This window comes from Macaca mulatta, chromosome 16 (assembly GCF_049350105.2).
Source record: "Macaca mulatta isolate MMU2019108-1 chromosome 16, T2T-MMU8v2.0, whole genome shotgun sequence".
NCBI lineage: Eukaryota > Metazoa > Chordata > Mammalia > Primates > Cercopithecidae > Macaca > Macaca mulatta.
In genome coordinates this window covers 4,710,823-4,726,092 of record NC_133421.1, presented here as the reverse complement: position 1 = coordinate 4,726,092, position 15,270 = coordinate 4,710,823, and the positions used below count along the sequence as shown (strand labels likewise).

The 15,270-nt window shown below is 41.4% G+C and overlaps 1 protein-coding gene across 1 annotated transcript; it reads left to right on the top strand.

Annotated features, from left to right (window-relative positions):
- The first annotated feature begins 6,081 nt into the window (after nucleotides 1–6,081).
- On the top strand, nucleotides 6,082–7,113 carry LOC100429965 (olfactory receptor 1E3). The gene is given in 4 exon segments (XM_015118277.3): nucleotides 6,082–6,190; nucleotides 6,193–6,924; nucleotides 6,927–6,956; nucleotides 6,959–7,113. Coding segments are annotated over 4 exon segments (1,026 nt in total).
- Nucleotides 7,114–15,270: the final 8,157 nt, after the last annotated feature.

Below are 15,270 nucleotides of genomic sequence, written 5' to 3'. Positions count from 1 at the left end.
TCTCCTTAGCCCTGAAAAGTAGTGAGAAATTTTCTTCAGAGGTTTTTAGCTTAGTTCTTTGGAATTTGCCTCCATGCAAATTCAACATTTGGCAAGTATCTTGAGGGAGAGACCTGATACGTGTTTGAAAAAGACCTCTTCTAACAGTGTGTTTTCTTCCTCAGTCCTGAAAGTTGGCAGGAGATTTTTTTTCTCTCTCTTTTAGTAGCGTCTGCCTAGATTTCCAGCATTCTATCAGAGTCAGCAAATGTCTCATGGGGAGAACAATACATGGGTTTGAGGCCCCTCATGCTTCAAAGTTGTTATTCTGGTCTTGGGTGAGTGCTACATGCTTCAATGCTTTCATGTCCCCAGCACAGATCCTCTACCTCAGTCCATGCCCAGATTCAGCAACTACTTTTCCCAAGGGAAAGAACAGCTAGTTGGAGTAAGCTCATCTTAGAATGGTCATCCTCTCTCTCAAATTTTAGGTTATGTAGTTTTTGTTGATTCTGCAATTCTTTGATACCTTTAAATTATGATATAAATTTTACCTTTTAAAATTCTAATTGTTGACAGAGGATCATTTTAGCTTGCTAGAACCCACTATATCCTATGTGGAAGCAGAGGTCTGCCTCTTTTATATTTGAAGAGACTGATGTCGCTGGCCTGGTGGCTCATGCCTATAATCCCAGCACTTTGGGAGGCCGAAGTGGGCGGATCACTTGAGGTCAGGAGTTTGAGACCAGCCTGGCCAACATGGTGAAACCCCGTCTGTACAAAAATACAAAAATTAGCCGGACCTGGTGATATGTGCCTGTAATCCCAGCTACTTGAGCGGCTGAAGCGTGAGAGTTCATTGAATCCAGGAGACAGAGGTCGCAGTGAGCCGAGATTGCACTTCTGCATTATAGCCTGAGTGACAAAGCAAGGCTCTGCCTTAAAAAAAAAAAAAAAAAAAAAAAAAAAAAGTCAGGAAATCTTAGTTTGGTTAAAACATTTAGTGGACAAAAGAGGGTATAAATCACACTACTTATACAAGAAGATATTCTTTGGCAATTATGATCCCTTGATAGTTCCCCCTTATTTCACCACATGAATTAAAGTTTTGTTTTATTTTCTCATGTTGAAATGAAGATTAGTGAAGAATATTTATAGGCATCCATATTTCTCCAGTATGTGTAATTGAGGCCCTGTTTCCACTACTTTAATGCAGGTTAGCATCATCTCTCACCTTGAGTTACTGAAATAACTTTGTAAATGATTAATCTGCCTTTCTGATTGATTAATGCTAGTTTACTCTCCTCACTTTAATCAGATTTACATTTCTACCAATGAAATCTAAGCATCTAATTGCCCTGCCTGAAACCAGTTAGAGACTTTCCCCTTGGGATGAAGGTGGTGCTGCCGACCGCATCTCACAAGGCCTTGCAGGAGCAGGACGTTGCCTGGCGCTCTTTCTCCCCTTGAGTTCTCTCCTTCACACGGTACACATCTGGACACGGAACGTCCTTTAGTTTCTTGACTATGCCATGTTGTCTTGACCTCTTGAGTCTTTGCAAATGTAGTTACTTTTCTCAGAACTCCACTTTCTCTTCATTTATCTTTTTACACCCTCTTAACCCATAAAGACCCAAGATACAGTTGTCATATGTGGCCGGGAGAAATTGGGATGTAATTGTGTGGAGGTAGCAGTTGTATTGTGTTTAGAGACTGGGATTAGATTTCAACATTCAGGGATGAGGAATGTGTGGAAATAACTCAAAATGGATTTTCCTAAATGTAGCAGACATACATGATGGGACCGGATGATTGAATTAGTTGATCAATAAAGAAGGTTTCTTTCTTCATTTTTAGGATAACATTTTTGAAGTAATAATTGGACAATACAGAGCAATTCATTAGATTTTGGAAAGCAAATATTTTAGGAATTAAAATAATGAAATATTCAGGCTGGGCGCAGTGGCTCACACCTGTAATCCCAGCACTTTGGGAGGCCGAGGTGGGCGGATCACATGGTCAGGAATTCGAGATCAGCCTGGCCAATATGGTGAAACCCCATCTCTACTAAAACTACAAAAATGAGCCGGGCATGAGGCAGGTGCCTGTAGTCCCGGCTACTCGGGAGGCTGAGGAAGGAGAATCGTTTGAACCTGGGAGGTGGAGGTTGCAGTGAGCAGAGACTGTGCCACTGCACTCCAGCCTGGGCGATAGAGTGAGACTCGGCCTCAGGAAAAAAAAATAGCAGTGGCAGTCACCTGTAATCCCAGCTACTTGTGAGGCTGAGGCAGGAGAATCACTTGAATCCAGAAGGCGGAGGTTGAAGTGAGTTGAGATCATGCTGCTGCACTCCAGCCTGGACGACAGAGCCAGACTTCATCTCAAAAAATAAAATAAAATAAAGAAATATGCAGACAAGGAAGAGATCCTGTGGACTGCTGTGGTCTGAACAGCATCCCTGGTGGGACTTGGGGATGATCTTGCTTCCTCTTCTGCCTGTTCTCCTACCCCAGAATGGGCAGCTGTAAAGTAGTGCCTGCTCTAGACCTCCTAGGAGATTTGTCCCAGGGGATCATGGGCAATTACTTTGCTTGTTGTTAATAAGTTTCACCAGGGCCTGGGGTCCACTGGGACCCACTGTGTCTAGAACCTGGAAAACATAGACTGGGAGATGTGTGAAGGGACAGGGTGGACTTAGATGATGACGACAGAGGCTGCATCTCCATGTATCAAACGTGCAGAAAAGAGCGAAGGCTCCCAGGTCCAGGCCTCGGGATTCCTTTCAGATATACCTGGTAAGTTAGGCTGGAAGCTGTGTCCCTGTGGGTCCTTCCAACCTTAGGGTCCTGATCACTAGCGTTCTGTGGTGTGACTGTGTGGGACTGTTCTTTAGGCACTGTAAAATCCAAATTACTGTTGAACATTCTAGAAATATCTTGATTGCTGTTTACCAGATTCAATTTCTTTATTTAAAATAGTATTCATAAGTATAGTTGCCCCATGAACAACACAGGTTTGAACTGTGTGGGTCCACTTAGATTTTCTTCTGTCTCTGCCACCCTGAGTAGCAAGACTAACCCCCCTCCTCAGCCTACTCAACATGAAGACAACAAGGATGAAGAGCTTTATGATGAACCATTTCTACTTCATGATTAGTAAATATATTTTCTCTTCCTTATGATTTTCTCAGTAACATCTTTTCTCTAGCTTACTTTATTGTAAGAATATAACATACTAACTGTGTGTTAATCGACTGTTTATGTTATCTGTAAGGATTCCGGTCAATCGTAGACTATTAGTAATTAAGTTTTGGGGCAGTCAGAATGTATTTGTGTATTTTCGACAGCACAGGGGTTGGTGCCCTTAATCCCTGTGTTGTACAAGGGTCAACTGTGTTACATAATGGAGTCATGTAAGGAAGGAATTTTCATAAGAGATTTCAACTTTATCACTGCTTTGTGCTGTCAGCAGGGTTAATTCAGTATTCCTATTTTACAGCTGAAGAAATTAAGATGCAGAGAAATGAAAAGAGCAGCCAAAGCCCATATGCCTCATCTCCTCAACGGCAGCATTTGTAATATCTGACTGATATGGGGTCCATAATCACACATTTTAAAAAGAGATGGTACCAACTTAGTTCCCAGGATGGAAATTCCCAGAGAATCAAAGATAGATTCTTCTCATCAGTAAATCACAGCACCACATCTTTCTTTTTCTTGTACACATTAATCTGGCTGGGTTAACCCCCATGATCCTGTTAAATATCCTGTAACGAGGGTCCCTTCTGTATCTTCAGGGTTTGTAGAAGTTCTGAAAACTCCTCAGGATTGCAGTGTGAGAGAGGAATCTGGAGGAGACCAGGAGCTAGGTCTCAGAGATTGGAAATGTACTTAATCCTTTTCCCATGATTTTTTTTTTTTTTTTTTTTTTTTTTTTTTTTGAGACAGCGTCTCGCTCTTGTTGCCCAAGTTGGAGTACAGTGGCACAATCTTGGCTCACTACAACCTCTACTTCCCGGGTTTACGTGATTCTCCTGCCTCAGCCTCCCGAGTAGCTGTGATTACAGGTGCCCTCCACCACACCTGGCTGATTTTTGTATTTTTAGTAGAGACGGGCTTTCGTCATACTGGTCAGGCTGGTCTCGAACTCCTGTCCTCAGGCGACCTTGGCCTCCCAAAGTGCTGGGATTACAGGTGTGAGCCACCATGCCTGGCCTTCCCATGACCTTTAAACTTCCACATCAGTCTCATTTCTGCCCACATCAATATCTTGATATTAGGTAGGCTGAATCGCAAGAAAAAAAAATCATAGCCTTGTTGTCTGAGTAGGCTGGCATTAAGCCATGTTACAAGGTAGCTATGGATTGGGTAATATTTTAGAATGAAGCTGGCAAACCTACAGTGCAGTTACCTAGAAATCAAAACAAAGGATTTATAAGAAGGAATTCTTGATTTGGAAAGGCCTGGTGGCAGCAGATGTTCTAATCTCCAGTGGTTTTGGTTTCTGTTGAAATAATTTAGTAGTCTCTTAGGTAGCACAAATATATATATTGTGGCACATATATCTGTAGATGTTGAGGTTCATCGGTGAACAAGATAGGTATTGTCTCAATTATTAAAGTCTAGCAAAGAAAAAATGATCCCATATTTAATGATCTAAAGGATGAATTTCCAGGAGAAGGGATGGAATGGGGTTGAGACAGCATGTTCAAGGCAATGGTACTGTGATATATCATGGTGGGTGGGAGCAGATGCTTTTGAGGTACTGGGAGAAATCCAGTATTATTCCTGGAGTAGAGACAGAGAGAAGTAAGCAGGAGAGAGTTCACCCAGTAAAACAGGGTCTTATGGTTCATTTTAACTCTCTTGGACATTATGTTAACAGAAATGAGAAGCTCTTAAATTAGATGGTGACATGAACAGGCTTGAGTTACAAAAAGGATGATTCAGGATAAAGTCAATAGATTTATTATTTATTTATTTATTTATTTATTTATTTTTTGAGATGGAGTCTCGCTCTCTCACCCAGGCTGTAGTGCAATGACACGATCTTGGCTCACTGCAACTTCCACCTCCCAGGTTCAAGTGATTCTCCTGCCTCAGCCTCCTGAGTAGCTGGGATTACAGATGCCCACCACCATACCAAGTTAAATTTTTTGTATTTTTATTAGAGACGGAGTTTCCCCATGTTGGTCAGGCTGGTCTCAAACCCCTGACCTCAGGCGATCCACCCGCCTCAGCCTCCCAAAGTGCTGGGATTGCAGGCATGAGCCACCGTGCCTGGCCTAAAGTCAATAGATTTAAAGAGAGCAAAAGTAGATGTTTGGAGACCATATCTGCATCAGTGGTGCAGGTGAGAAAAGTAGCTGACCTGAAAGCTGGCTGTGGGGTGTAAGCAGTGAGCATAAGGAGGGATGTTTAGAAGGAGGAATTGATCAGATGTGGTAATTGAATGAGAGAAGTGTGGGGTAGGCAGGAGTCAAGGATGACTGTCAGGTTTCTGGCTTGGGGACCCTGTAGATGGCATAGGCAGTGAGAGAATGCTGGAGTGGAACACACCTGGGGCAGGGAAGACAGCAGACTTAGTATCAGAAAGATGAGGCTTGGGGTGTCCATGAAACATGCACATAAGATGGTCATCAGGGAGCTGAACATTTCAGGTCTGTAGCTCAGAGGAACGGTGTGGGTTGAAGAAGTACATTTGGGACTCACTGGCATATTTGGGAAATGTGTAAGGACAGTACTCTGAGAAGCACCAATATTCAAAAATAATGGAACAGGAGCAGTTGTCCAAGGAAAGTGTGAAGTATGGCAAGGTAGGGAGGGAGAGTGTCACCGGGCCAAGTGAGGGGAGGGTATCATGAAGAAGGAAGTGATCATTAGTGTTAAATGTGATAGGTTATTGGATTTAGAGATGGGAATGTAGAGTCATCAATGGCTTCCATTGGGCAATTTCAATAGATGATGGGATTCAGAGGCCAGTCTGCCACCTGTGCCTAAATTCTCATTCATGGTCTCTTTGAAAATAGGCCACACCTACAGGTAACCAACCTGTAGGTGTTAAGGTGCATTACATTCTTCTTAAGGATAATAGAGTCACAGAATGACAAAGAAGAACCAAACCATGATCTCAGAGTTCCTGCTCCTGGGCCTACCCATCCAACCTGAGCAGCAGAACCTGTTCTATGCCCTGGTCTAGGTCATGTATCTTACCCCCTCCTGGGGAACCTCCTCATCATTGCCCTCGTTCAACTGGACTCCCAGCTCCACACGCCTATGTATTTGTTTCTCAGCAACTTGTCCTTCTCTGACCTCTGCTTTTCCTCGGTCACAGTGCCCAGATTGCTGCAGAACATGCAGAACCACGACCCATCCATCCCCTATGCGGACTGCCTGGCCCAAATGTACTTCTTCTTGTATTTTTCAGATCTGGAAAGCTTCCTCCTTGTGGCCATGGCTTATCACTGCTCTGTGGCTATTTGCTTTCCTCTGCACGACACCACTGTCGTGAGCCCCAAGTGTTGCCTTGCTCTGCTGGCACCCTCCTGGCTGCTGACCACTGCCCATGCCACACATTGCACCTTGCTCATGACCAGGCTGTCCTTCTGTGCTGACAAGGTGATTCCTCACTTTTTCTGTGATACATCTCCCTTGTTGAAGCTGGCCAGCTCCAACATGCAAGTCAATGGGTTGGTGATTTTTTTCAGGGGGGGCCTCATCCTTGTCATCCCATTCCTACTCCTCATCATGTCCTGTGCAAGAATCGTCTCCACCATCCTCAGGGCCCCTTCTGCTGGGGGCATCCAGAAGGCTTTCTCCAGCTGTGGCTCCCTCCTGTCTGTGGTGTCTCTCTTCTATGGGACAATGATTGGTCTCTACTTGTGCCCATCGACGAATCATAGCGCTGTGAAGGGCGCTGTCATGGCTGTGATGTTCACTGTGGTGACCCCATGCGGAACCCCTTCATCTGCAGCCTGAGGACAGAGACATGAGGGGAGCCCTGCCCTGGGCAGATCTTCAGCACAGAGAAAATTTCTTTTTCTTGAAAATAGTAATAGTTGGGATTTTACCATTATTGAATTTAGTAGGTGTAGTAATGTTGACAATGAAATACCACTCTAAATCAGTGGCTTAAAGATTTTTTAAGATCACTAAACCTTTTGTTTAAACAAAAGGTTTTGTTTTGTTAAAAACTCTATGCTAAAGGCTAATAGGAAAAATATGACAACAGAGCTGTGTTTGGAGTGAAGTTGGGGGCACGCAGCCAGGTGCTAAGTACGCTTCTTCCTCCCTTCCCAGGTGGAATTGAAGCTTGAAAATAAACTTTAAATATCTTTGTGCCAACACCTATTATCCATATTAGTTGGCAATTAACTTTTTTTTTTTTTTTTTTTGAGACAGAGTCCCACTCTGTCTCCCAGGCTGGAGTGCAGTGAAACGATCTCAGCTCACTGCAGCCTCCACTTCGGGTTCAAGCAATTCTCCCACCTCAGCCTCCCAAGTAGCTGGCAGTGCAGGCACGCACCATCGTGCCCTGCTTATTTTTGTATTTTTGTAGAGACGGGGTTTCACATGTTGGCCTGGCTGGTCTCGAACCCCTGACCTCAAGGAATCCACGCGCCTCAGCCTCCCAAAGTACTGGGATTACAGGCGTGAGCCACTGCGCTCGGCCTTGAGAATTAACTTCTTAAACAGCACTGTAATCTTTGTTTTTATCCAGCTCAAGAATTTTCAATGACATTCTCAAATGAAGAAAGGAAAAACCCCAACATTTTGTGTCTTACAGAGCACATGTACTCCTATCTGGACTCCCAATACCTTACCCTTTGCTGTCGAATAAAAGCATTTCTTATTTCCTTCTCTGCATACATATCCTCACATCATTCTATCCTTTGATTTTTACATAATTTTCCAGACCTCGATCAGAACAACCTGCCTGTAAAAGAGATAATAAATAGTAAACCCTTATTGGGTGATTTTCTCTGTGTAAGGCACTTTCACAACCTACTCACATACCAACACTACGAAGTTGGTTCCATGATTATCTCAAGTTTATGAATAAAGAGACAGAGGCCGGGCACGGTGGTTCACACCTGTAATCCCAGCACTTTGGGAAGCTGAAGTTGGTGGGTCACCTGAGGTCAAGAGTTCAAGACCAGCCTGGCCAACATGACGAAATCCCGTCTCTACTAAAAATATAAAAATTAGCCAGGCATGGTGGCACGCACCTGTAATCCCAGCTACTCGAGAGGCTGAGGCAGGAGAATCGCTGAAACGTGGGAGGCAGAGGTTACAGTGAGCCAAGATCATGCCCCTGCACTCCAACCTGGGCGACAAAGTGAGACTTCGTCTCAAAAAAAAAAAAAAAAATTATTTTACTGTCCAATATCACATAAAATGTCAGTGATATAGTTAAGATTTGAACCCAGGGAGTTTGAGTTTAGAGATTATGACTATGCTGTGTCTTGGGGCTGTAGAGTCTTACTCCTCTCTCTTTTATTCCGTTCCAGTCACTTTTTAGTTAATAATGACAGTTTCCTTCATATCTTCCTCCTAGTTCTCATTGTGAGCTTGAATTATGATTTGCTTCAGATACAACCAGAAAGTGGAGAGCAGAGTTTGTAAACCCGCATTTTCATGGGGCCAGGCAGGTCACATAGATCATTGTAAAGCTGGCCAGATTTGAGAAAAATCAGTTGCAAAAAGATGATCAACAATTTTGTTTTATTATGTGGATTATGCCTCTATCATAACACAAACATATGCTGTTGGAGATAGTATTTTAAATTTGATATTGAACAAAGTCTAAATGAAAAATAATAAGTATATATTTGTAGTTTGTCATTCCTTTGATTTGGGAACAAAACGGTTTTTCTTCTGCACTCTGATGCCAATATGAAGTCCTTTGTTCCTTCACAGATTGTTTAGTAGAGAACTGAGTCTTGTCTCCACTAAGTAGGAGGGATATTTAGATCTTGTTGGTTTAACAACAGATAAGAGTTGTTGAAAAACGCTCACCCTGTGAACATGGATCAAATCTTTGCAAAATCATTGTTATATTTAAGGCCACTTTCTGGAAATGTAGGTAGACTTCTGATATTTTTATTGTGTCATGTTTTAAACAAATTTTACTTTAAGTCGTGGGATACATGAGCAAAACGTGCAGGTCTGTTACACAAGTATACATGTGCTATGGTGGTTTGCTGCACCTATCAGCCTGTCATCTAGGTTTTAATTATTAGTATTATTTCCTGGAGATGCTTTACAGTGTGATGCAATCCTGTTTGCCTATTTTTGCTTTTGTTGCCTGTGCTTTAGAGGACATATTAAAAAAAAAAAATCATTGTCCAGACCAAAGTAATGGAGATGTTCACCTATGTTTTCTTCTAGTAGTTTTAGTTTTAGGTCTTACATTTTTAAATGAATTTTGTGTTGGTTTTTGTTTATATTTAAAATAAGGGTCGAATTTCATTCTTCTGCATGTAGATACCCAGTTTCCCCAGCACCATTTATTGAATAGACCATCCTTTCCTTACAATGGTGTTCTTGACACATTGTAAAAAAATCAATTGGTCATAAATGTATGGATTTATATCTGCACACTCTGTCCTGTTCCATTGGTTGATACGTCCATTTTTGTGCCTGTACCATGCTGTTCTGATAATAAGTGTTTTATCATATATTTTGAAATCAGAGGGTGTGATGCCTCCAGCTTTGTTCTTTTTGCTCAATATTGTTTTGGCTATTTGGGGTATTTTGTGGTTCCATATGAATTTTAGAATTATTTTCTATTACTGTGAAAAATGACATTATAATTTTGATAAGAATTGCACAGAATCTGTAGATCATTTTGGGTAGTATGGGCATTTAATAATATTAATTATTCTAATCCAAGAACACAGAATATCCTTCTACTGTGTTTTCTTCAATTTCATTCAACAGTGTTTATCATACAGGTCTTTCACTTTCTTGGTTAAATTTTTACCTAAATATTTTATTTTTGTTTGCTATTGTAAATCAGAGCACTTTCTTAATTTCATTTTCATATAGTTTATTATTAGTGTGTGAAAACACTACTGATTTTTGTATGTTAATTTTGAATCCTGCAACTTTATTGAATTTTTTTATCAGTTATAATAATTTCTTGGTGTGGAGTCTTTAGGGTCATCTATATATAAGATCATGTTGTCAGCAAACAATTTTATTTCTTTTCATATGAGGATGCCTTTTATTTCTTTCTCTTGCCTAATTGCTCTGGATAGAATTTCCAGTACTGTGTTGAAAAGGAGTGGTAAGGGTGGGCATCCTTGTTTTGTCCCTGATCTTAGAGGAAAAGCTTTCAACTTTTCACTGTTGAATATGATGTTAGCTGCGGGTTTGTCAGAGACAGTCATCCCTCAGTTTGCTTGGGGGATTGGTTCCAGGACCCCCTACACATCTCCAAATTTGTGGATGCTGGAGTCCTGCAGTTAGTCTGTGGTACCTGTGGATACAAAAAGCCAGCGCTTTGTATATGTGGGTTCCACATCCCACAAATTCTGTATTTTTGACCCATGGTTGGTTGAACCCATGAATGTGGAATCTGCACATATGGAGGGTTATTATTGCTTCTATTGTGTTGAGATACATTCCCTTTATACCTAAAGTTTTGAGAGTTGTGTTTGGTTTGTTTTACGCCACAAAAGAACGTTGAATTTTGTCAAATGACTTTTCTGCACCTATTGAGATGATTATATGGTTTTTGACCCTCATTCTGTTCATGTTTATCTCATTTATTGATTTGCATATGTTGTGCCAGGATTTGCTACTCAGGGGTAAATCCTGCCTTGATCAAGGTGGATAATTTTTTAATGTGTTGTTTAGTTTGGTTTACTAGTATTAGGTTGAGAATTTTTGCATCTATGTTCATCAGAGATACTGGCTTGTAATTTTCTTTTCTTGTACTGTCCTTGTCTGGTTTTGGAGCAGGGTAATGCTGGCTGGGTAAAATAAGTTTGAAAGCATTGCCTCCACTTTGATTTTTTGGAAGAGCGTGAGAAGGATTGGTATTCGTTCTTTAAATGTTTGGTAGAATTCAGTGGTGTTGCCATCGAGTCCTGGCTTCTTTTTGATGGGAGACTTTTTATTACTGAATCAAGCTCCTTACTTGTTATTGGTCTGTTCAGAATTTGTTTCTTCATGATACATTATTCAGTCTTGGTAGGTTGTGTGTGTCTAGAAATTTGTCCACTTCTAGATTATCCATTTTGTTTGCGTATACTTTTTCATACTAGTGTCTTACGATCCTTTGTATTTCTGTGGTATCATTTGTCATGTCTACCCTTTCATCTCTCATTTTATTTATTTGAGTCTTCTTTCTTTTTTCCTAGTCTAGCAAAGGCTTTGTTGGCTTTGTTTATTCAATAAAACAACTTTCGTTTTCATTATTTTTCATTGTTTCTTGTCTCTATTTTATTTCTGCTCTGATCTTTGTTATTTCCTGTCTTTGGCTAACTTGAGCTTAGTCAGCTAGACTGAGTTTTGTTAATTGATATAGACATTTATTACTATACAATTCCTTCTTATACCATGCAGAAAAGTATTTATAAGTTTTTGTATGTTGTAGTTCCATTTCCATTTGTCTCTATTTCCTTTTTGACTTCTTCAGTGACCCATTGGTTGTTTAGGAGTATGTTATTCAATTTCTGCATATTCATGAATTTTTTAGGATTTCTCCTGTTATCAATTTCTGGTTTCATACTATGGTGATCAGAAAAGATACTTGATTGACTTCAATAGTCTTAATTTTGTTAAGACTTTTTTTGTAGTCTAACGTACAAAATAATCTATCCTGGAGAATGGTCTGCATGCACTTGAGAATTACATGGATTCCCTTGATATTGGATTAAATGTTCTGTATATGTTTGTTAGGTGCATTTGGTTTAAAGTGTAATTAAAGTCCATTGTTTCCTTATTGATTTTCTTTCTAGACAATCTTTTACATTTTCATAGCAATTTGACAAATTAAAGAAATTAAAATTAACTTTAAAACTACCTGTAATTATTGCTGGATATATTTTTTAAGAATATAGGCTAGGAGAGCAAATCACACAAAAATATGCTTATAAAAATGATATTTGTATATTCAAAAATTTGATTTAATTCATAAACGTGACAGTAATCTTTGATCAAACTATGGTGTAAGAGTGTATAGTCAGGCAGGGTACAGTGGCTCATGCCTGTAATCCCACCACTTTGGGAGGCTGAGGCAGGTGGATCACCTGAGGTCAGGAGTATGAGACCAGCCTGTCCAACATGGTGAAACACCGTCTCTACTAAAAATACAAAAAAAAAAAAAAAAGCCAGGTGTGGTGGTGTGCACCTATAGTCCCAGCTACTCAGGAGGCTGAAACAGGAGAATTGCTTGAACTCGGGAGGTGGAGGTTGCAGTGAGCTGAGATTGCACCACTGCACTCCAGCCTGGGTGACAGAGTGAGATTCTGTCTCAAAAAAAAAAAAAAAAAAATTATATAGGTACACCTCAAATACTATAATATGACAGACGTAAACTGTGTTGTTACACGGACATTCTTATTAAAAAAATCCATCTGAAAGAGTAACAAATAAGTTAAAAAGTAGAACTAAAAGTATTGATGCATGTTAAACAGCGAAACACGCATGTCTGTCAATGAACTAGGAGAGAATATGGGATGATGTAAAAACCTTTGTATTTTAAATTAGGTAGGCAGATTTTGACTGTTAAGTACCTAGATGCATTATTTGAAGGGTAGATTGCAATCTTTCTTGCAAATGAATCCCAGTAGGTAGGTAATTCCTCATTAAATGCCACAATGTCCCCAAAAGTGTAACCGAAGCCCGGCGTCCCTTCCCGGTTCACAGAGCAGGCAGTTCCAAGGAGTCAATTCACTTTATCTGCTGCTGCTCAGCTTTCTTTTTTTTTTTTTTTTTTTTTTTTTTTTTTTGAGACGGAGTCTCGCTCTGTCGCCCGGGCTGGAGTGCAGTGGCCGGATCTCAGCTCACTGCAAGCTCCGCCTCCCGGGTTCACGCCATTCTCCTGCCTCAGCCTCCCGAGTAGCTGGGACTACAGGCGCCAGCCACCTCACCCGGCTAGTTTTTTGTATTTTTTAGTAGAGACGGGGTTTCACCGTGTCAGCCAGGATGGTCTCGATCTCCTGACCTTGTGATCCGCCCGTCTCGGCCTCCCAAAGTGCTGGGATTACAGGCTTGAGCCACCGCGCCCGGCCTCAGCTTTCATTTTAACAAGGGCTGATGCAGGACAGTTCTCCGGGTGGCCTCGAACCAACCAGTCTTCCCCCTTTTCTTGCTTGCGGTTTTCCAGAATAACTGTAGAATATGCTGGGACTGCGGCATCCTGAGACGGGGAAGAGCCGAATGCAACAGCTCAGGTTCGGTTCCACTTCCCCTAGAAATAGGATGTTCTAGAAAACCAAACCCACGTGTTCTCACTCATAAGTGGAAGTTGAACAATGAGATGCCCCAGGCCCAAGAGGATAGGAATCCAGCGCTGTATCCCTGTGGTGATCGGGTCCGAGAGAGGATAAGGCGCTGGGAACCGGCCCATCACACCTCTGGAGTTTCAGAAGAATTTTGGTATTTCAAATTCACCAGCCAAGAGTGGATGTTTTGTTTGGTTTGGTTTTCTGGAGCTTTTCAGCGTAGTTCAGATAGAGGCCTGCGGGACCATGAGAAATAGTTAAAATAGTTACAGATGCTGTAAACTACTGTGGACTCGAAAGTCATATGAATGTTTTTAGCTAGTATGTTTATTTACAAATTTTGGAAGAATAAACAGGAAACCAGTAACAGTGATGACTTGTTAGAGGTATGGAACTGGATGAGAGACAAGAGAGAAAAACGATTTCCATGTGTACGGTTTAGCACATTTTGGAGTTTGAATATGTGAATGTACTACTTATTGAAAAATAAATGAATTAGGAAGTCTTACCCCAAAAGCAAACCATGGACTCTTAAAATGTATAAAATGGGTCGGGCGCGGTGGCTCAAGCCTGTAATCCCAGCACTTTTGGGAGGCTGAGGTGGGCGGATCACAAGGTCAGGAGATCGAGACCATCCTGGCTAACACGGTGAAACCCCGTCTCTACTAAAAATACAAAAAACTAGCCGGGTGAGGTGGCGGGCGCCTGTAGTCCCAGCTACTCCGGAGGCTGAGGCAGGAGAATGGCGTGAACACGGGAGGCGGAGCTTGTCGTGAGCCGAGATTGCGCCACTGCACTCCAGCCTGGGCGACAGAGCGAGACTCCTTCTAAAAAAATAAAAATATATAAAACAGAGGAAAATGCACTATGATGCAGCCTCTATTTAATAAAGATTCCATAAATAGCAGAGACACTTGTATGTTTGGAGCCACATCCTTCTACTGTCTTAATGCTGTGTGTGGGCAAGAGTGTGTATGTGCCATGTGTTAGTGCAGGAAAATATGCATATGCCATCTTTTCTTCTTCCAGACATGAGAACCCAAGAAGCAAGACTTAGACTATGTTGGTGCAGCCTCACTTGCCCTATTTTTATCTCCTCTGGACTGGAGAGAGCAGAGATAAGAAGCTGAGATTCCTAAGCATGGCAGGTGCCAGAAACCTGAATAGCATTCTTGCAGATGTGGCATCAGCAGATCCATGGGGCAGGTGGAAAGTGAAATGACACCAGAAAAGGGAGTCTCTGTTTTCCTCCTATAGAAATGGCCCCATGAGTCTCCCTGACCCAGCTCATCCATTCAGGGAACCTAGAGAATACAGAAGCATAGAATATGGATAACTTGGGCATATGGGTTATTCGTGATACCTCTTTGGGACAGTGGCCAATGTCTTGTATGTTCCAGAGGTGTACTTATGATATAATTTTAAATCAGCAATATAATGGTTTAAATATATTATTCCACTGGATTGAACAAAAGAACCACCACCTAACTTTATGCTAAAAAATCTAGTTTATTTTTTTTTTCTACCTTTGGCAAAAGGAAAGGAATAAGCTGCTTGTTTCAGAAGAAAGTAGAAGTATATGAAATCCACATTCTGTCTTCCGGACACATGACACGGCTTAGCATGTGTGGTATTTGATGTTCAATCCATTCATCAAAGTGGAATGGCTACGGTGCAGCTGGATGAACAGAAGTTGGGAAGAGAGCAATGCAGGTCTTGGAGTTGGAAAAATCATCTGTGTTAGTCCTTCTTCCTATCTCACTTCTTTTCTTAAAACCTGGAGAGGCAGAACATAAAGGGAGCCCAAATCCAATTCATGTGGTCTCAGTTTGACC